Raw genomic sequence first — 20,935 nt, forward strand, 5'->3', positions numbered from 1 at the left:
TTTTTTATTAAGCTTTTAAGTTTGAGATTAAAGCTAGGCACTTATATTACTGTAGAAAGGAAAAAAAAATGTACAAACAATTAAAATGATAAAAATGTATACAACACAATGAAGAATTTGTATAGAAATGATGTCGGGCAGATTTGTGTATCAGAAACGTAAAAGAACAATAATAACTTAATAAATATATTTACAGAAAATTTGTTGTAAATGTGCAAACGCATTAAACATTTTACGTTACTTATTTGTTTTTCTTCCGTCTTCCTTCCTGGTTTATGTGTGCGTCTGTAAACAAAGTGAAATAATTATTACTTTTATTCAAACATATTATCTCTCTCTCTCTCTCTCTCTCTCTCTCTCTCTCTCTCTCTCTCTCTCTCTCTCTCTCTCTCTCTCGTGATTAGATGTGTTGTCTCAGACGTATTTATTTGTTTAATGATTAAAATCCAAGGTATCTTATAAGTCTCTTTTACTACTTAAACATTTCGTTTTTCTGTCAATAATTTTTCCATTGTGACATATTTTTTTTGAAATTCAATAAATAATATTCTGGTTGTCTTACTTACTGTAACATTTTTACACGTCTTCAGAGGAAGTTTGTGGTTGGATATGGTGAAGGAATTCCTATATCGTACTTTAATACGGATAGCTTGGGTTACAGAGCCATAGTTGGTACGTGCATAAATGCGACCATGAAAAGGGCCCACGACATCCTGATGATACTGCAAAAAAACCGAAATAGGACATTCAGATTTTGCCTATGTAATACGATTGATTTATCTATCTTATTTCCATAAGCCATTGATAATTTATATTATTAACTTATAAAACATCAACAAATTACATATTTTAATCAAGAATAAATCTATGTATAAATCTGAGTGGCAAATCTTATGCTATAAATTACAAAACTCAAAACTACGCTTTCTATGCAAATAAAAATGCCTTAATACACAATAAATAGCGACAAAATAATATTTAAGGAATGGAATTAATAGTAGCAAATCAATAGAGAGAGAATATGTTTGAATAAAATGTACAAAATTAAAAAGGTATAATTGTGCATTTCATTTGCATTTTGATGCGGGATATAATGTCCAATACTGTTCCTACAATACACACAACGCTAGAAAGAAAGAGACGGTCACTTTGTTTTATAATATCTTAATGGAAAATCATTCTTAACATTGTTTGAATACTCGTTCTTCTATACTGAAACATAATTGTCCAAGATAATAAAAGTATTTAAATGGCATTCTTATTTTAATGTTACACTTCAAACTGACATTTTACTGATTAAGTGATAAGAAAATTATTTAATTCTTAAATAATTTTATTAATAAAGTACTGGCTGTTTTGAATTATTAACAGAAATGCATATATACATACATTTTGTATAACAAACAAGCATTTTAGCGTTTATCGTGTGTTTTACGCCTTCATACACGAAACAAATAAACAAATATAATGTGGAATTTAAAGAAAAACAAAACAAAGAAAAAACAAACAGGGAATCAATACCAATCTCCGACGAACAGAAACAAAAAGCGATCACTGCGTTCTTTAGTAAAGTATTTGGGTAAGCTTTAAATCATACCTCAGTCTTTTCCATTTTGTCTGAGAGAAACAATACATTGAAATGTTCAGCTTTAACAATAGATATATGCAAGTAAGCTAGGTCTGATGCCAGCTTTGGCAACGCAATGTAGATATACACCACCCGGAGTCGTCCATTGGAAGGAAGCGTGAGTCCGTCCGCCGAATATATTGCATTGTAGTCAGGACTATTAATTGTACTGTTTGGTGAAATACTTATGGAGGCAGAGGCACTGCAAACAACTTTTATAGAAAACAAATATAGTAAGTAAACTGCAGTAAGTTCAATATACATCGATATATAGTAAACATTTTTCGATTCGATACAATAAACTCAAAACAATTCATATAATTGGTTTCAATATTGTAGCATCTATTATCATAACATAGTGTTTTAACCAACTCAATCAAAGCAAATAAATATATTCTTTATTTAGTTTTCGTACGTTTTTATCCAAGTTTCACAATCAGGCATACTTCACTTTTTAAGGTATTTTTTTTTCAATATTCCGATAGTCCTACTTTTGTAAAGATAGGCAAAGTTCACATTTTTCGTTTTCTGACAACCTAATGATGAGTCCCTTCAATTGTTACTAGTATAAACAAAAGACTACCATGAAAGAAGTTTAATTATCGAACCTATTTTTAAAAAAGAGATTGAACTCTAAATTATCTACACATTATACAAAAAAAAAATAACTATCGATAAACTGAAATACGCTAAGCATATTCATCTAGACTAGGGATCCTGTGTTATCGAACAATCATAATTATGATTTTGAAACATGAATTGTCTAGCCAATATCAATATATAATTATCAGGAAACTGAAGTCTGCTCTTACCAGGTTCACATTCAGTCCCTTGGTAGCCATGTTTGCATTTTTGACAGACCCCAGTATGTGGGTAACACTGTTCACAGTTAGTTGGGCAGGGACGAGTACACCTTGGTCCATCTTCTACAGGGGCAGGACAGCCTGGGATGAAATACATTAAAACAACATATACTGTATTTTGTTCAATAAATTCTCACTTTTTTCTCGAAGGTTTAATCTCACTTACGTTTTAATCAAATTTCCGTTTAGTGATAAATTACAGTTCCTCAAAATTAAATGTTAATTCATCAAAAAACTTTAAAAACGTCTTAAAGTGTTCCTTAAAATATACATAAAGTATTGCTGAAACTACATTCTTCCTATCTGATTCAAGACCCTCGTCATATAAGAAGGATACTTGGGGATATTTATTGGTTTACTTTCCTTTAAAATAGGTCTAGTACAAGTATTTTTATCGGTTGAACAACTTTTAAAAAGCCCGAATTTGATTTGTTGTTTATCACCAAAATCATTACAAACAAATTGCTTGAGAATCAAAGACAGGGCATTCAAACACAATGTAGTCTATTGATTTCCGGAGTTTATCCGATATATTTTTTTCCACAGTTTTTGTTTCATCAATGAAGCAAAGGGGCCTATTCATAATTCCACCGCCGGGAACTTATTATTGAACATCAGTTATTTATTCTTAAAGCTAATGTTGACTATATTTCACTTTGTTTCTGGTCAGGCTAATTACGGTAAGCTATGCAAGCACGATATTTAACATCGGCAAACATCGGCTAACAAAACAATGGAATAATTAACAAAGAGCAGGGGCTTTATCATGAAGACATCAACAGTCTGTACCCTTAACGATCTCCGATCCTCAGCAATGTTCGATAACTCTAAATTATCCGGATTTCTTGTATCCGTACCATAAATCTTTTATACGAACAATTTTAATTACTACATGTAGTAGTATTCTAGTGTTTGTATTACCATCAGGTACACAACTACGTGCTACGCGTAGTGGATTCACGGAGAACTACTTATCAATGACATGATGATAAAGAATTCGAGCAACAGGTGCACCGGCGCTTTTTTTTAAACACGTTAATATTATATCCATGCAATAACTTTGTGAAATGCATTGATACAATCTAAAACTTTTATTTTATTTCATCTCTTGTAAAACGTTTAAAAGAAACATGAGACTTTAATCATGAAAAAAAACCAATATATATACTTCCCCCCCCCCCCCCGAAAAAAAGCAACAAACTTTGAGGCTGAGAATCGGATCGGAGAACCTAAATAAAACCTTGAATCGTACTATCTTCAAATTCTCTTCCTAAATCCAGATGCAACAAAAACATACCATAGACTTCCACTTCACACAAATCAGCAAATGCATACTGGGAATAGTTTGCAGGATAGTCATATCCTTCTTTCCGTTCGTTGTAGTATATGATGTAACGTCCGGACAATGCGCAAAGAATGTGCATAACATCCGGAAGATCGTAGATTGTGTAATAATTAGCGTGATAACATCGGACAGCGGTCGTTATATCGGTTGTGTTAGAAATGTAGAGGTAGAACCCAAGGGGCACAGCTCTATGAGGGTTGTGTTCATCTGCACAACATTATTCAAAGTTGTCATAAAAGATGTGCATAGAAATATTAGTACATTTATTATTACAATGTTTACCGGTAACATGTAATGTATTTTTTGTTTTTTTTTCTACAGTACCTATTCTTATTATCATAGATTTGAGTTGTGCATCTACTATGCCGAATTATAATGCCTCTTGTCAGTTTGTCTCTATATATTTAATACTCATCTATGTTCGCATAGTATACAATGGGTTTATATAGCGTCAGCATACTATGCCGAAATAGAGCACGGCAAATGTTTACAACGAAAATATTGCAAGCGCCGACAGCGGGTTTCGGACTCGTGCTACTAAAAGCAAATTACGTCTTGAAGCCCAACGCGTTATCGTTACACTACAGCAGCCGATGATATGTCTGACGGTATTTAAATATAAAAGAGGCCAATTGGCCTTAACGGTCACCTGAGAAGCATATAACCCATACACAAACTTGTCGAGTCTCATATATGCATTTAATTAGTTTTCATTCTGCAGTAGAACAATTATAAATCTGTAATAACGACCTCCTCCCTGCCTGAAATCTTTCAAAAAGAACCATGAAACCTATAATTTTGGTGAAAAACTTCTGGTCTACAGAATCATGAATTCAGTTTTCCTTTTAGGTGTGTGGGAGTAAAGAAGATAATGTTTAAACATTATATGCATTAAGACCTATACATCCAGTTTGGCCCTGCCCTAGAGTCAAAACCCATACTCCAGGGGACATGAAAATCAAAATTTCATTAGAGGACTTCCTGGTAAACATAATTATGAAGTCAGTTTTTCATACAGGTGTGTGAGAATAGAGAAGAGGATTTTTAAACATTATATGCATTAACACTATATTGCCCCCCCCCCCAAGTCCTGAACCCCTGACCAAGGGGCCATGAATTTCACAATTTAGGCCTTCATGGACATCATAACCATCTATTCAGTTTTTCCCATATGTGTTGGAGTAATGAAAAAACATTAATATTTAATACATATTTACTATATGGCCATATTGGCCCCACCCTAGAGCCTGAACACAGGGGTCATGAATTTAACAGTTTTGGTGGAGGGCTTCATGGACATCATAATCATGCATTTAGTTTTTAATAAATATTCATGGGAGTAGAGAAGAAGATTTTCTAAGATTTTATGCATTTTTACTATATTGTCATATTGGTCCCACCCTAGAGCCTGAACCCCTGATACAGGAGTCATGAATTTCACTATTTTGGCAGAGGGCCTCGTGGACATTATAATCATGCATTTAGTTCTTAACAAATATATATGGGAGTAGAGAAGAAGATTTTCTAAGATTTAATACATTTTAACTATATATGGCCATATTTGGCGCCACCCTAAAGCCTGAACCCCTGACCCAGGGGTCATGAATTTCACACTTTTGGTTGAGGGCTTCATGGACATTATAAACATGCATTTACTTTTTAACAAATATATATGGGAGTAGAGAAGATTTTCTAAGATTTAATACATTTTTACTATATGGCCATATTGGCCCCACCCTAGAGCCAGAACCCCTGAAGCAGGGGCCATGAATTTCCCAATTTTGGTAGAGGGCTTCATGGACATCATAAATATGCAACCTGTTTTTTCCTTGCATGTGTGGGAGTAGAAAAGAAGATTTTTGAAAATTTGGCTTTTTTTTTTGCTTATTTGGCCCCGCCCACGGCACCCCATCGGTGGTAGAACCATGAATTTCACAATATAGATTTTTCTTACCATAGAGATGCTTCACACTAAAAGTAGTATCGATTTGCCTGGTAGTTTTCAAGAAGAAGTTAACAATGTAAAATTGTTAACTCACGACGCACGGCGCACGACGCAAGACAACGGACGAAGACCAATTGCAATAGGTCACCTGAGTGACTCAGGTGACCTAATCAAACTTAGAAACATACGATTGACATCAAGCAATTAAATTTATAAATCTTTCCAAAAACACCTCATTATTGACGATAATTTTATTAGTTAAAGTTTTGATAAACATTTAAACAAATGGATTAAACAATTTTGAAAGAAATTCTGCATGAGAATCACAAAAACACTTTTTTTAAAATGACGCTTGATAAAGAATGTACAAGAACAAAATTCAATCGTCTGCTAAACATTTCTAGTCTTGTCGGTAAAGTGAAACGTCCCTTGTTTCTTGAAAAGAACATGAACATTTGTTGATTTTTTATTGTACAACTTGTTGATTAAATTATCAATCAATTTGAATTCAATTGATTACTTTGAAAGAACAAACGCTAGCTTTTCCGGTGATTATTTTATGGGACAAGACAACGCTCAAACGTCACAGCTACTTAAAGCAAAGCACGTCAGTATATACAAAACTCGGCATAATAATTACAATAGTGTTGTGTTGTGCATGTACTATGCCTAAATAGTAGTCAGGGTTTGATAGTGTACTCGCCTCCGGCTCATGCAACATGAATCAATCCCTGGCTATTATTTAGGCATAGTACATGCACAACTCAACACTATTATATAAATACTAGTCATGGCTTGAAACATAGTAAACAAGCTGGAAGCGAGTGCATAATTAATGTATTAAACCCTGCCTATTAATTTAGCATAGTACAAACACAACACATCTCTTTTGTTATGCTGACTATTGTATATTGATGTTCGGTGCTTTACGCTATTTATGACGTTTGAACGTTGTCCATTCATTAAAATAATTATCGTAAAAGCAAGTTTTTGCTTTTTCAAATAAATTAATTGATTTAGTTGATTATTTAATCGAGAAACTGCATTACAATAAAAAATAAACAAGCACACGTTTAGATTCTTTCCAAAAACGAAAAAAGAGACTCGATTCACCTTACCGATAACACTTGTTTAGCAGACGAAATCCTATTATGTGTTTTCCTTGTGCATTCCCAAACAATCGTCATTCAAGAAGTTGTTTACCGTGATTCTCATTTACATTTTTGTGAAAAATGATTCATCAATAGCTTGAAATCGTCATTCAAGAAGTTGTTTACCATGATTCTCATTTACGTTTTTGTAAAAATGATTTATCAATAGTTTGAAAGTTACCTAGAATTTTTAAACCTTAAAGTTTTCCTTAATGATGTGGTGTAGAAATTACTCATTTTAATTTATCGATGTAACTTGTATGTATCTACGTTTTGTTTTTTTTTAATATATAAAAAAAAACCGCTAGTTACATCAACGGCTGCAGTTGAGTACATGTAACACGATGTGATATAAACCGTAACATCTAATGGTCGATTGCTCAGAAGCCGCTGTCGGAGCTATTACGATATTTATATAATAGTGTTGTGTTGTGCATGTACTATGCCTAAATAGTAGTCAGGGTTTGATACATGGTGCACGAGCCGGAGGCGAGTGCACTATGTATCAAACCCTGACTACTATTTAGGCATAGTACATGCACAACACAACACTATTGTTATTATTATGCCGACTGTTAAATATACTGACGTGCTTTGCTATAAGTAGCTCTGACGTTCGAGTGTTGACAAGTCCCTTAAAATAATCACCGGAAAAGCAAGCGTTTGTTGTTGTTTTCAAATTACGTGTACGGTAATCAATTGATTTGATTGTTTATTTAATCAACAAGTTGTTGTACAATAAAAAGTCAACAAAGGTTTATGTTCTTTTTAAGAAATAGAGAGACGTTTTGCCTTACCGAGAAAACTCGAAATGTTTAGCAGACGAAATCTCAGTGAATTTTTTTTCTTGAACATTCTTTATCAAGCGTCATTTAAAAAAGCGTTTTTGTGATTCTCATGTAGAATTTCTTTGAAAAATGTTCAATCAATTTGTTCAAAAGTTTATAGGAAACTTTAACTTTAAAATTACCGTCAATAATGAATTTTTTTTTGGAAAAATGAATAATTTTAATTGCTTGATGTCAGTCGTATATATGTAGTTTTTATATACCTAAATACCGGTATTCATAAGAACGGCTAATATAGCGTAGCGGTAACGCGTTGGGCTTCATGCTAGAATCAATGATTTTAGCGTCGTGAGTTCGAATCCCGCTGTCGGCGCTTGAAAGATTTTCGTGGAAAATATTCGCCGTGCTCTATTTCGGCATAGTATGCTTACGCTATATAAATCCTTTGATACTATGCGAAAATAGATGAGTATTGAATATATAGTGACAAACTGACAGAAGGCATAATAATCGTTGACAACATTTGAGGTGCTAATTTTCGGTATAGAATGATTACGCTGCATACAACCTTTGAATTTACATTCAAAAAGTAGATTAATTTTAAATGCAAAAAAGACAAACTCACATACGGTATTACAGTTTGAAATATAATGACCAGATATTGCAGATTTAAGAAAAAACAAATCATTATGAAGAAAAAAAAACACACACAAAGAAAATACTCTATGTCGTTTCTATACAACAACCATTTGCGAGTAAGAAGACGTGCCAAACTCATTATTAAATTCACTTTAGATGTCCCGATGATCAACATAAACAGAATAAGACAATTTAAGAGATGAAACATCGCTAACGCATCTTACCCCATGTCTTGTTCTCTGTCCTAAAATATATCACAATGCGATCTAACCGATATATATCTTTCAGATCAACTCGCCAAATTGCTTTAGTATCCGGTAAAGTTGATGAAGATTGACCACCGCGAAACGTCCGATCAGATTTCCGGTTATCAACTGCCTTCTCTGAACCGGAAGCGCCAGATCGCGTGGAAGACTGATATGTTGGTTTCCAGAGAGCTAGATTTTCTAGATCTAACGATAAAAACAAAGATGCATTATTGCATTGAACTAGAGTCTCGTGGGAATCGAAGAGCATCCGTTCAATATACAAAACTCATAACTTTCAAGAAAAGCATAATAATTTGCCAACAAAAACATGACAATTACTGCAAAAAAAACCGACTGTATAGGATTATTAATCACATATCATGTTTAATATTATTTACATGCATCTAGGATATCAGTTATTGAGCCCAATTTTGTTTACAAATCGTTCAATTCACTTTAACGTTTAAAGTAGAAAAAATATAGTACAATATTGCATGATTTAGTACAGAAAATAGCTGCATGTCTTTTACTTGGAACACGTTTATAAACTATTTGAACTAAATTGACCAATCCTAAAAGATCTTACGATTTTTGCAGCTAGAGAAGCAAGGGACAGCACAATGCGGACCGTCGAATCCAGGAATTGGACAACCTGGATACAAAGAAAGGAAGGCAAAGTATCGCTAGTTTTGTATATAGAAACACACATTTGTGCGAAAAGGCTATAAATATTGTGAATGATGCTACAACAAACAAAAATCCAAACAATAATTACCATACACTTCGACTTCACACAGAGCTGACTGGGCGTATTGACTGTAACCAGCTGGATAGCTAATGTCCGGGAGTCTTTCTTTGTAATACGAGACATATTGACCAATCACAGGGCAGCTTATATCGAATGAGAAAGGTATAGTTGACCTTGTATGGTTTGTGTCTTTGTAGCAGACGACACCCTCATTTTGATTGGTGGAGTTAGAAACTGTTAATGTAAAGCCCAGAAGAAGTCCTGTATAATTATTTTTCCCACCTGAAATTTTAGAAAAACGTGTCATTCTTACATGTTTTTATCACTGTTCTTTACGTTGTCAAGATACATTGTTACAATCCAATATAACAGAAAATGTGGATTTTTAAAAAAAAAAGAATTACTGGCTAATTTATGAAAAATAACGACCTGCTATGTAAGTTCAGCTGACAGCAATACAAATTAACCAATCAGCCATTTGAAAATTGAGTGATAACTAGAACATGATTGAATGCCCGAAATCTACGATTCAATAACACAATGAAGATATTTGGTTAATGGAACTATAGGAATTTATTCCGACTTATAAAATGTTTGCCAAATTCTTATTTATACTCTGATATTATGTAAACGTTGGCAAACATCGTTCAAATTCTTTTTTTTATTTAGAGCTAGTGGATTGTTATTAATGACGCTACGTTAATTCGAGTGAACCTGTGGTAAAAACTTAACAAAAGATGTGAAAAAGAAACATTTAGATTCAGTTGCAAAATTTGAATTGCATTTATCGTAGATTTTGCGTTAGTTAAATGTAAGCAGTATTCAAATTTATATTTTTAAGTTATATCTTACATAAGACAAAATAAGCAATAAACTAATCATAACGTATGCATTACAAAAAAGAAGGCGTATATCTTAAATTTAAATGATGATTATTTGCATATAATTCATTATAAAGTCACAATTTAAAAGAAAAAAATAAACGTTTAAAATACCTATCGTATTGTTGCGTGGGGGAATCATATGGTATATATATGAATTTGTTTAACTAACCAAAAACGCGTTAATATCAAAAATAAAATAAAACAAAATGATATCCATATACATGTAGTAAAAATCATAGTACACAAAAATCACTAACCCCATTTGGAAACAGAAGTCAAAGCTTGTAAGGTAAGCCTTTCAATTTTACGCCTTTGCAGGAGGTCAACTCTCCAGAGAGCGTAGTTTTGATGCTCAGAGGTCACAGCGCAATGACCCGAATACAAACTCTGGTCATTCTTTTGACCATCAACAGCAGCCTTACTTCCGGTAGTACTAAAAAATGTGGAGGACTGGAATGTCGGTTTATGTAGGGCTAGATTTCCTAGAAAACAATTGTGTAAAGTTATATTAAAATAGCTGTGGATATATAAGTGTAAAAAGTGAAATGTACACTTTCTATCAGTTGTCTATTTTCTCTAGGTATGAAAGTTAATTATGAAAAAAAAAAACTTAAAGGATGTGAGAAATAATCATTTTGAAGAGAAAAAAAAGCTCATTTGATCATGAAAAGTAAAGAAAATTACCCCGATCGTAGAATTTGCACTGTTCACCATAGTATCCTGGGTTGCAGGCTCCAATACATTCCCCAGTTTTGGGGTTACAGTATTGACAATTATTTGGACAAGGTTCGTCACAATACGGTCCTTTGAAGCCAAGTTCGGGGCAGCCTTTTTAGGCAAGAATACAAACAAGATTACTTATATACTAAATAATTGATTAAAGGAATATCAGGTTTAGATTTTGAGATTTTATTAAATACTAAAAAAAATTATACGCATCATTCTCCAACTTCGTAAAATGTGTAACAAATATTGTACGCAATTTAAAGACAAAAATGTTTCACATACAAAACTGTAACACAATTATTTTTGCAAATGTTGCATGAGATAATAGAGAAAGTTATCTTGTAATGAAAGTAAACTAGACTATTCTCTATGTATATCAACTAACCAAACACTTCGACTTCACACAGTTCAATGTATGCTTCCTTTGAATAAGTGGGCTTCTGGGTCAGGTTTCCCTCTCTCGTGTTGTAATATATCACGTACCGGCCCACAACTTGACAAGAGATGTTCATGACGCTTTGTATGGAGCTGGCATCATTTTTGGTATCGTGAAAACAGAGGAACCCATCATCTTTGTTTGTTGTATTGGATACGTAAACAGAAAAACCCAGGAATCTGCTCGCATACTTGCTGGATTCTAGATCAATCAATTATAAAATTCTTAACATATTTGCACAAACTTGTGTTTAAGGTAATGACCCATACCTTATTAATAAAATCAAATACATTATTTATTAAATTTTACCCATTTGGCTGGTCCATCGGTTTTTAAAGCTAGGGCCGTAATTAAAAATATAACCGATTGTGGAAAATACTGGTGTTTTTATTCAAACATTAAGAATATTAGCCTAAGCCTGAAATTTGACTTTCAGAAAATCGGTTTTGACTGATATCTTATGTAAAATGAACAAAAGAATTTTACGAAACAATTTATCTTATACCAAGCTTGCCTATTTATTAAAAAAACCCAGATAACATTGCTTACAAATGAAATGATATGATGCAAACGTTCAAAGAGAGTTTTATCTATTGCAATTTTATATGCGTACAGATTTCTCTGAAATGTTGACAGTGCTTGTTTACTTCTAAAGGCCCTTAATCAACTGTAAATAAAATTACCCAAATATATCCTCGTCTTGATCACAGAGTACAGTGTATTTTTGGTCAAAATCATTAACATAAAATTTTTGGAAAAGATTTCCTAAGAATAATACTGTGCAAAAGGTTGTTATTTCATCACCTTTAAAAAGGTTAAGCTTATTGTAAACATAATTTGAACAAATCTTTGATTTATTTTTATTATTTTAATTGCAACAGAAGTTTTCTTTGGATATCGGTACATCTTTTTAGAAATTACCGCTACTTAGAAAACGCTGTTTACCCGATATGCTTTCTAGACAAAATCTCTATTCAACATGTTTCCTGGTTTTAAGGATTGTTCTTTTCATAAGCTATAACTCAAATTCTAAAACACACTTCTTCTTGGAAAGGGGGTTATACTTATTCTCGTTGCTTAACAAATAGAACAGATATGATATTCTAGTAATTAAGGGTATAGAATGAAGATAGAATTGTTTAAGAATAAGGTCAATTTTTTTCCCTCTTTTTGTGTATTTATCTTCCTTATGCACTTGAATCGATCATGGTCAGGATTTATTTTGATGATTTTGAACTTTCAAGAAAAAAGTTTAAATATTCAACTCAACCTTACAAAATAATGACATTTATACAGAAAAAGGTAATGGTCTATATTTTAAAAACGAGTACCCAATCGTGTCATGTTTGTATTGCGCTGATCAATAACAATTGATTGCAGTTGTCGAGATTGTTAAAATAAGTGTTTTAAATCAATTTCTAGGTTAGCCTGGTTAAACTAAACCTATTTATCGTTATGTCTTCATTAGATTCCTCACGGACAAGACGATATGCCGCCTGAATTACGTCCGACGATGTTTTTGTGATTTATTGATAATTACATTCATTTGAGTGCATACGCAATTTTATGTATCTCTTTGATCACCGTACGGGTAAACAATGTTATTAATATCTATATATGATAGGGTACCTTTAAGAGATTCTTTTTAGAACACATTTAATACAGAGAGTAATGCTGACCATTCTTAACCACTTAATTTACCACAATTACTACTACTACTACTACTACTACTACTACTACTACTACCACTACTACTACTGCTATAACTACTACTACTACTTCTACTACTACTACTACTACTACCACTACTACTACTACTACTACTACTACTACTACTACTACTACCACTACTATTACTACTACTACTTATACTACTACTACTACTACTACCACTACTACTACTACAAATACTACTACTACTACTACTACTACTACTACTACTACCACTACTACTACTACTACTACTACCACTACTACTACTACTACTACAAATACTACTACTACTACTACTACTACTACTACTACTACCACTACTACTACTACTACTACTACTACTACTACTACCACTACTACTACTACTACTACTACTACTACTACTACTACTACTACTACTACTACTACTACTACTACTACCACTACTACTACTACTACTACTACCACTACTACTACTACTACTACTACTACTACTACCACTACTACTACTACTTTTCCTACTTCTACTACTACTACTACTACTAATACTACTACTATTTCTTCTACTTATGTTACTACAATTGATAATAATAACAACAATGTTAACATCAGAAGACTCACTCCACGTCTTGCCCTCTGTCCTGTAATATATCACGATATTGTGTATAACTTGAATAGACTGGAGGTCCACCATCCAAGTGGCGCCGTGTGGTGTCCCGTCAGAAATAGCACATTGGTTACCGGCCGCCGAACGGCTAGACTTTAGATAATCTACAGCCCTTTCTGGAGGATAGATGCTAATGCTTGGTATCTGCCAGGTTGGCCTTTTGTAGGCCAGATTATCTCAAATTATAAAAATTAAAAACAATGCATCTTAAAAATAACTATTGCTGTTAAATGTAACAAATCATCTCATATTCAGAAACCCAGAAACGTCGGTTAAGACGTAAAACCTTTATATTTTTGCCATTGAGTAATCTGTTGAACATTTGACAGCGTTACACGAATGAGTGTGAATGTAAATCAAATAATACTTACAAATACAATCTGTTAAGGAGATCAATATAAGAGTCAGGAAGAAATAAACATATGTCCGTACACCCATCGTTTCTATATATTCAAAGAACATGAAAACATCATCATTTGTAAATGCTTTTTTTCGTAATGATTATGGATGCAAAATATGTGATGCCAAATAAGCTTTTTGAATACTAATATTGCAATAATTAAAGTAATTAATTTCATTGCAAACATCTTGTGTTACAACCTTACATTTATTTCATATTTATGAATATGTTTGTCTTGTTAAGGTGTTATTAAAGTGTTTAAGTATTATTTTATTTCTACCTCTTCATCTTGAATATCTTTTAGGCGCCAGTATTTAATATCAAACCTCTAATATCCAACATTAAGATTTATATTTCTCTAACTTATGTAAATCAATGCACTTTTATTTAAAAAAAAAAGAGAACTATTTCTTTTGCAAAAGCCACCTAAAGTCAGGATACTGTTAAATAGTGAAACAATGTTTTGTAACTCTTTTGAACTCTAATTTAGCTAACACAAAAAATCAAAGTACTTGGGAGTCATTGTTGATGAGAAATCTCGTATTTTTTTATGTTCTGATATTTATTTTATCATTCTGGGGTTTTGGTTACACAATCATCATCATATTTTGTTACAAGATAAATTTCTTAGTTATTTATTATTAGCACGTCCGGTTTGTTTAATGTTATTTCTTTGTTATATAAACAGAGAGACTGACAGATAAGTGACAAGTTTGGTGTATTTTTAGATGTATTTAATTAATCACACGGATATTACTTAATACATATCTCGCACTTGAACGCATTAATACAAATGAAATGTAGCGAAAACGAACAGTGTTTTAGATCAAAAGCAGAAAACAAAAATACAAACCAGAACAAGAGCAAACACCAACCTCTTAAAAAAAACTAGAGTAACCTAGTCTATGATGTTTTATTTGTATATTGAACATGCATGTCTACATGTATTCACTTACTTCAAAAGGCATATTTTAAGACTAAATACTGTATAAAAAGGTATATTATTCATTATTGTGTTGTTAGGCAAGCTATTCAGTAATATCAACAATATAAACAAACAAGTATATATGTATATTGTGTTTTTCTGATTTTATTCAAGACTTGGAATAGTGTATATATTTGCCAGACTCGCCCGGCAAAATTATAATTGAAGCAAAGAAATTGGTAAAAAAACCTTACAGATGTCCAAATTGTCTCAGATGATTAGAACTGTATCTAAATTTCGAGATAAACCTTAAAAAGTTTTTTTTTTAACTTATTGATAGCTAGCTATAACTGCTTTAAGATACAATGTAAAAAATAAACCGGATGAAACAAAATATGGCGATGCTATGTTGGAACAATTATAGAAACATGAATAATGCACTACGCTAATGAAAAATGCATGCAAATAATTTCATGCAAACATTGGTTATTTTTTCATATTAATGACACAATGAAATGTGTTCACATGCTTCAATTCTAACTTCAATAAACGCAAAATATGTTCTTACGCATGAATGTTTTGTTTTATGATAGGTCCGTTTGCCAATGGGTGGATACATGTACATAGTTAAAACATATTTCACGTGATGAATGTATGATATGTATCTCTTTATGATCTTTATTTCTGTATCTCCTCAGAATTGTAACATTCATTAAAATTGGCTTTGTGTTTAAATTATTCAAAACTTTCAAATAAACTTTGTACTTTTAAAACAGATTTGCAATAAATTATAATAGATAGCGTCATGTTAATGTTTCATAAACTTTAAAAACACATTATAACAACACAAGCGTTATTTGAAATGTAAACGTCTGGACTGAAAAAAAAAACTTTAAAAAATGTACTTTGAAAACTGAAGTTTGAAAGCACTAACGTTAGTTGTAGTGGAATCATAAGAATTCGCGGTGGCTCAATTTTGGTGGTACTCGTGGGAAACCCCACACAAGAATTTACATCATCGACGAAAACAAACTTAGAGAGTTTTCTTACTGAAAGTGAAAACCGACGCATCCACGAAATGACATCCCCAAGAATAAAAAAAATGATCCACAAAAATTGGACACCATGAATTTAAAGGATTCCAGTTTTTATCTGAGGACTTAAGTTATGTGAGCCGGGATTTATTCAATACGATAATGATGTTAACTTATGTCCTGTTAACTCTGTTCACAATAAGTCCATTTATGATGAAGGGGTATAAGCATACACTGTAAACGTATTGTATTTGGTGCGTACGCTATTTGGCGGAAATTAGTTTTCGAACAAGTTGGCGTGGATTTGAATTAGCGTATTCCTGAATATGACTTTTCTTATACATAGATGTATGGTATTTAGCGATGTATTTGATTTAGCGGAGGGCAACATTCCGCCAAAAGCGCTAAATAGAATACACAGCCAAATGTAGTACGTTTACAGTACGTTCTTTTTTCCGATATTCCTACCATTGGCCGAAAATTATTCATTCCGTCTTTACATTTGCAAGAAAGTTCTTCAGGGTTTTGTTTTTAGCTCATCTGAGCCAAAGGCTCAAGTGAGCTTTTCTGATTACAATTTGTCCGGTGTCTGTTTTTGTCGTCGTTGTCGTCGTCGTTGTTGTAAACTTTTCACATTTCATCGTCTTCTCAAAAACCTCTGGGCAGATTTTAACCAAATTTGGCACAAAGCACCACTAGGTAAAGGGGATTCAAGTTTGTCAAATATAAGGACATTCCCTTTTTAAAGGGGAGATTAATTGAGAATTATTGAAAATTTGTTGGTATTTTTCAAAATATTTTCTTCTCAGAAACTATTCGGCCCGAAAAGCTTAAACTTGTGTGGAGGCATCCTCAGATAGTGTAGATTTAAGTTGGTTCAAATCGCGGTCCCCGGGGAAGGGAGGGGCCACAAGAGGGGGATCAAGTTTTACATAGAAATATATAGAGAAACTCTTTAAAAATCTTCTTCTCAAAAACTATCAGGCCAGAAAAGCTGAAATTAAAATGGTAGTATTCTCAGATAGTGTAGATTCAAGTTTGTTCAAATCATGGTCCCCGGAATTAGGGTGGGGCCACAATAGGGGGATCAAGTTCTACATAGAAATATACAGAGAAAATCTTTAAAAATCTTCTCAAAAACTATTAGGCCAGAAAAGCTCAAATTCAAATAGAAGCATCCTCAGGTAGTGTAGTTTAAATCATGGTCCCTGGGGGTAGGGTGGGGCCACAAATGGGAGGATCAAGTTTTGAAAATCTTCTTCTCAAAATCTATTAGGCCAGGAAAGCTCAAATATGAGTGGAAGCATCCTCAGATAGTGTAGATTCAAGTGTGTGCAAATCATGGTCCCCGGGGGTAGGGTGGGGCCACAATTAAGGGAGGAATTTTTACATAGAAATACATAGAGAAAATCTTTAAATATATTCTGGGAAAGTTTTAGGTCCAGTGTGAAAGCACAGGTTATGCAGATTTAAGTTTGATGACGCCAAGATTCCCTAGAAAAAAAGTGGGGCCATGAAATGGGGGGGGGGGGGTGGTTATAGGAATAGAGAAAAATCTTAGTACAACAACAAAAGGTGTTTGGTATTTATCCAAAAAAAGAAGTAAATGAAAATTGGCAGATTTTCATTTTTTTTTTAGCAATATCTACCGTACTTAGTTGTCAAGATATTTTGATACTGTAATGTTAATTTGATAAGAATTAAGGCAATTGTTGCTCAGGTGAGCGAGGTGGCCCCTGTGCCTCTTGTTTGGTTTGTTTTTATTTATTTTTTTGTTCCATTTCTATTTTTCAATTAAGTGATTATTTTCGTTTAAAAACTTTTTAAAAGTGTGCAAGTTTGAGTTTGCGGAAAATTAACAATAAGCTGAAGTTAAAACAGACGCTCGACAAGTATTCATGCAGGTCAGACTAAAATGTCAGCAACTGGAAACAAGTGCACCGTATCCTTTGCCTCAACTGAAGTCACTTGGTTGTTTGATTTACAGACAAAAGACAGTATCATGAGATTGTGTTATACCACGTGATCTACATTTGATGTGCTCATTTAATTCCCATGAAAGATTGATTTTCGGAAATGGACCAATAATAATGGTGTTTTCTAACCCATCACCATTGCTCGGATATAGAAAATACACAAATCATTCCATAAACATCGTATACCATCGCGAATCATAAGTGATCGTATATTTATACAATGTTAAGGGAATACATTTTATTTGTATGGTATACATGCATGGAAAAGTAATTCATGAAAATAAAAAGACAAAAATGTACGATTGCAACATTCTAAAACATAGCAACTGCAATATGTTGAATGATAAATATATATTCAAATACATTGGTCAAATTGTTTAGGTAATTGTTGATCTTTTTTTCTTATTTCAATCCCGAACATTTTCACACTATTACTAAAACTCTTTCAATGTGACCAAGCATGATTATGAAAATCTAATATTAAGAAAGTATTTTAAAGACAAACCTAAGCAGATTCTAGGCCAAATTTAAATCAATCTAAAATATAGAATCAAAGCTGATTTTGGACTTTTCTAAACTACAAGTACGATGTCTCAGACGATCTAAACTGGTATATAGATTGCCAAGTGCGCAGCACTTAAGATATATTTAAGAGGAATAATAATAACTTTTGATATATTTAAAAAACAGTAATTTTGAAACATTTGTGCTAAAATCGTGTTTAAAACCCCTTAGAACCTTTGTTGCTATTGCTATTTGCAGACAGGCTATATATTCTTTATATCAATCATTTTTTACACATGTTGTACCCAACTTATACTGTAAAATGAGAAATTATAGCGCACTACAAATTTTAGCGCCTTTGGCGCAACTGCCTCTAAGCTCTAAAATTAATAGTGCGCCAACGATTTTCCATATGTATTAAATTTCTTCAAGTTGCAAAACAATAACGTCAGTCATTTTTAAGGCTATATAGAAGTGTTTATTTAAATATCAGATGCTGTCGGTTCTGTTTGTTTAAACAATTACACAGGTAAACGGTATGGGTTATCGGGTAGAAGTGCCTAATAATGGATTAATTAATTCAGTTTTAATTGCTTTTTATTATCTCTCATCAGCACCCTGAAAATTGGGCTTCTACCGATACCACTTCCATTTAGCGCCTCGATGTGAAAATGTGATTAAGCGTGGCGATCGTTAACGCTGACAATACATGATTGATCATAATTTCTTTGATCTCCGATTAGTGGATAAAAAGATAACAAGACAATACGTATTTTTTTAATGTAAAATTACTGTGAAAAAGATGCTCTCATGTTGATCGAAACTAATGGTAAATGTTGCATTCGATTTCACTTTTAGTTTCGGGACTCTTCTAATGTTATCCAAGTCGACACGTTAAATTCAAAGTCCGATAACTCAAATTTGTTTACCAACAAAAATTACACATCATCGCCAATAAATGAGGTTTTCATATCTATCTACTGACGATTTACACAAAAGTAAGTGTATTGATCTCAACGACAGTTTACCGTGCAAGAGAGATACAATTCAAAGTCGTTTTGTTCACGTGCTTGAGTGAACACAGAACTAAATTTTGGGAATGATCGTTTATCAAACAACAACATTTTTGTATTTTTTTTTAAAGAAAAGATGCATGCGCTAAAATATAATTGCGCTAATATACTGGCACTTGCGTTTGCGCTAAAATACATGTGCGCAAAATTTTCTCGTTTTACAGTATTGTTTTTTAACAATCATTCCCTTTTCTGATGACAATGTTTTGTATATTTTAACTACAATTCATCAAAACAACAAAAATCAACGGTTGAACCCGCTTTTGTAGAATAATAATGGTGATTGTACTTTAAAAAAGGCTGGGTGGTCAACGCATTAACAAGATATACCTCAAATTTCAGCCATAATTTGTAAAGCTTAAACAGTTATTCAGTAGACAAAAATTCCACATAATTATGTTCTTAACTTCAAGTATTTTTACCTTATTTTATGCATAGCACTTTTTTTTTAAAGAAGGTCAGTTTCATAAAAAGTTACCACTGCTATCCGTCCCTCATAACAATTACTGCGGTTTGTTGAACCGAATCTGATTAGATAGTCAAAAGTATCTTTTCTTTTTGTTTAATGTTTTGTTATTCAACACCGACAACAGTATTATATTTTTTATGAAAGAAATGTTTTAATTTTTTTTAAAGAAATATTTAATTTACTGTAAATATATAAATCGTTCGTTTAAATGACATATTAGTATTTGTAGAGTGTCCACAAACCTCAAGAATAACAAATGTTACCTAAAGTAAAACGCGTAAAACTACAAATAGTATGGAACTCCTAAATATAAATAAATTGACTCACTAACAAAATTCACAAGTTAAAACAACAATTAAACATTTTATCTTATTTATTTACTAGCTGATTGTTACGATTACACGGGGCAGTTAAATGGACGGTACTCCCACAGGCCGGTCATAAGTCTATAGTCATTTTACAGACAACACACATCGCATGGTGAAACAGTTCATAGTCAGAAACCCCATGACAAATTACAGAAATTCCAGGAGATTCCTCCTCCTCCCATTTTCCGGGGACTCTTTCCTCGCAGAAGATACTTTAAATACTTTAATTAGCGAGCTCTAACGTCACAACACAAAAACAAGCAACCAAGTGCCATATGAAAACATACAATAGCTGATTATATATGTATCTCAACAATGTTAATACTTAAATACGGAACTACCGGTGAAGATATCCACAGCTTTCTAAAATATGTTTTGATAAGAACAGAACTTTTAAATAAAAAAAAAATCATACATTGAAATGAAG

General features: G+C 32.7%; 3 protein-coding genes and 1 long non-coding RNA gene across 7 annotated transcripts in view; all 4 read right to left on the minus strand.

The window, feature by feature from the left end:
* The window catches only part of LOC105317886 (multiple epidermal growth factor-like domains protein 10), a 254,170-nt gene that overhangs the window by 52,672 nt on the left and 180,563 nt on the right, over positions 1-20,935 (minus strand). The gene's annotated exons all lie outside the window — the stretch shown is intronic.
* LOC136276193 (uncharacterized) lies at positions 166-3,948 on the minus strand. The gene is made up of 5 exons (XM_066087491.1): positions 3,788-3,948; positions 2,440-2,571; positions 1,598-1,839; positions 567-722; positions 166-285 (listed from the first exon to the last, which is right to left on the minus strand). Exons 1-5 carry the CDS (start codon positions 3,912-3,914, stop codon positions 274-276), a joined length of 669 nt encoding a protein of 222 aa, XP_065943563.1. The 5' UTR covers positions 3,915-3,948; the 3' UTR covers positions 166-273.
* LOC136274076 (uncharacterized) lies at positions 8,670-9,623 on the minus strand. Its single transcript, XR_010712368.1, has 3 exons — positions 9,382-9,623; positions 9,193-9,258; positions 8,670-8,810 (listed from the first exon to the last, which is right to left on the minus strand). It is a non-coding gene; the product is annotated as an uncharacterized lncRNA (long non-coding RNA).
* LOC136273625 (uncharacterized) lies at positions 10,491-14,184 on the minus strand. The gene is made up of 4 exons (XM_066078467.1): positions 13,714-14,184; positions 11,350-11,601; positions 10,923-11,066; positions 10,491-10,720 (listed from the first exon to the last, which is right to left on the minus strand). Exons 1-4 carry the CDS (start codon positions 13,784-13,786, stop codon positions 10,491-10,493), a joined length of 699 nt encoding a protein of 232 aa, XP_065934539.1. The 5' UTR covers positions 13,787-14,184.

The sequence above is a fragment of the Magallana gigas genome, chromosome 1 (assembly GCF_963853765.1).
Source record: "Magallana gigas chromosome 1, xbMagGiga1.1, whole genome shotgun sequence".
Lineage (NCBI taxonomy): Eukaryota > Metazoa > Mollusca > Bivalvia > Ostreida > Ostreidae > Magallana > Magallana gigas.

Excerpts from the sequence above, each read along its gene's own strand:
- LOC136276193 (XM_066087491.1), bottom strand. The coding sequence starts at position 3,914 with ATGCACATTCTTTGCGCATTGTCCGGACGTTACATCATATACTACAAC. Across the intron at positions 2,572-3,787 it reads GTGTGAAGTGGAAGTCTATG|GCTGTCCTGCCCCTGTAGAA; the intron begins GTATGTTTTTGT and ends ATTTCATCCCAG. Across the intron at positions 723-1,597 it reads ACAAAATGGAAAAGACTGAG|TATCATCAGGATGTCGTGGG; the intron begins GTATGATTTAAA and ends GTTTTTTTGCAG.
- LOC136273625 (XM_066078467.1), bottom strand. The coding sequence starts at position 13,786 with ATGGTGGACCTCCAGTCTATTCAAGTTATACACAATATCGTGATATAT. Across the intron at positions 11,602-13,713 it reads GACAGAGGGCAAGACGTGGA|AATCCAGCAAGTATGCGAGC; the intron begins GTGAGTCTTCTG and ends TGATTGATCTAG. Across the intron at positions 11,067-11,349 it reads GTGTGAAGTCGAAGTGTTTG|GCTGCCCCGAACTTGGCTTC; the intron begins GTTAGTTGATAT and ends TTGCCTAAAAAG.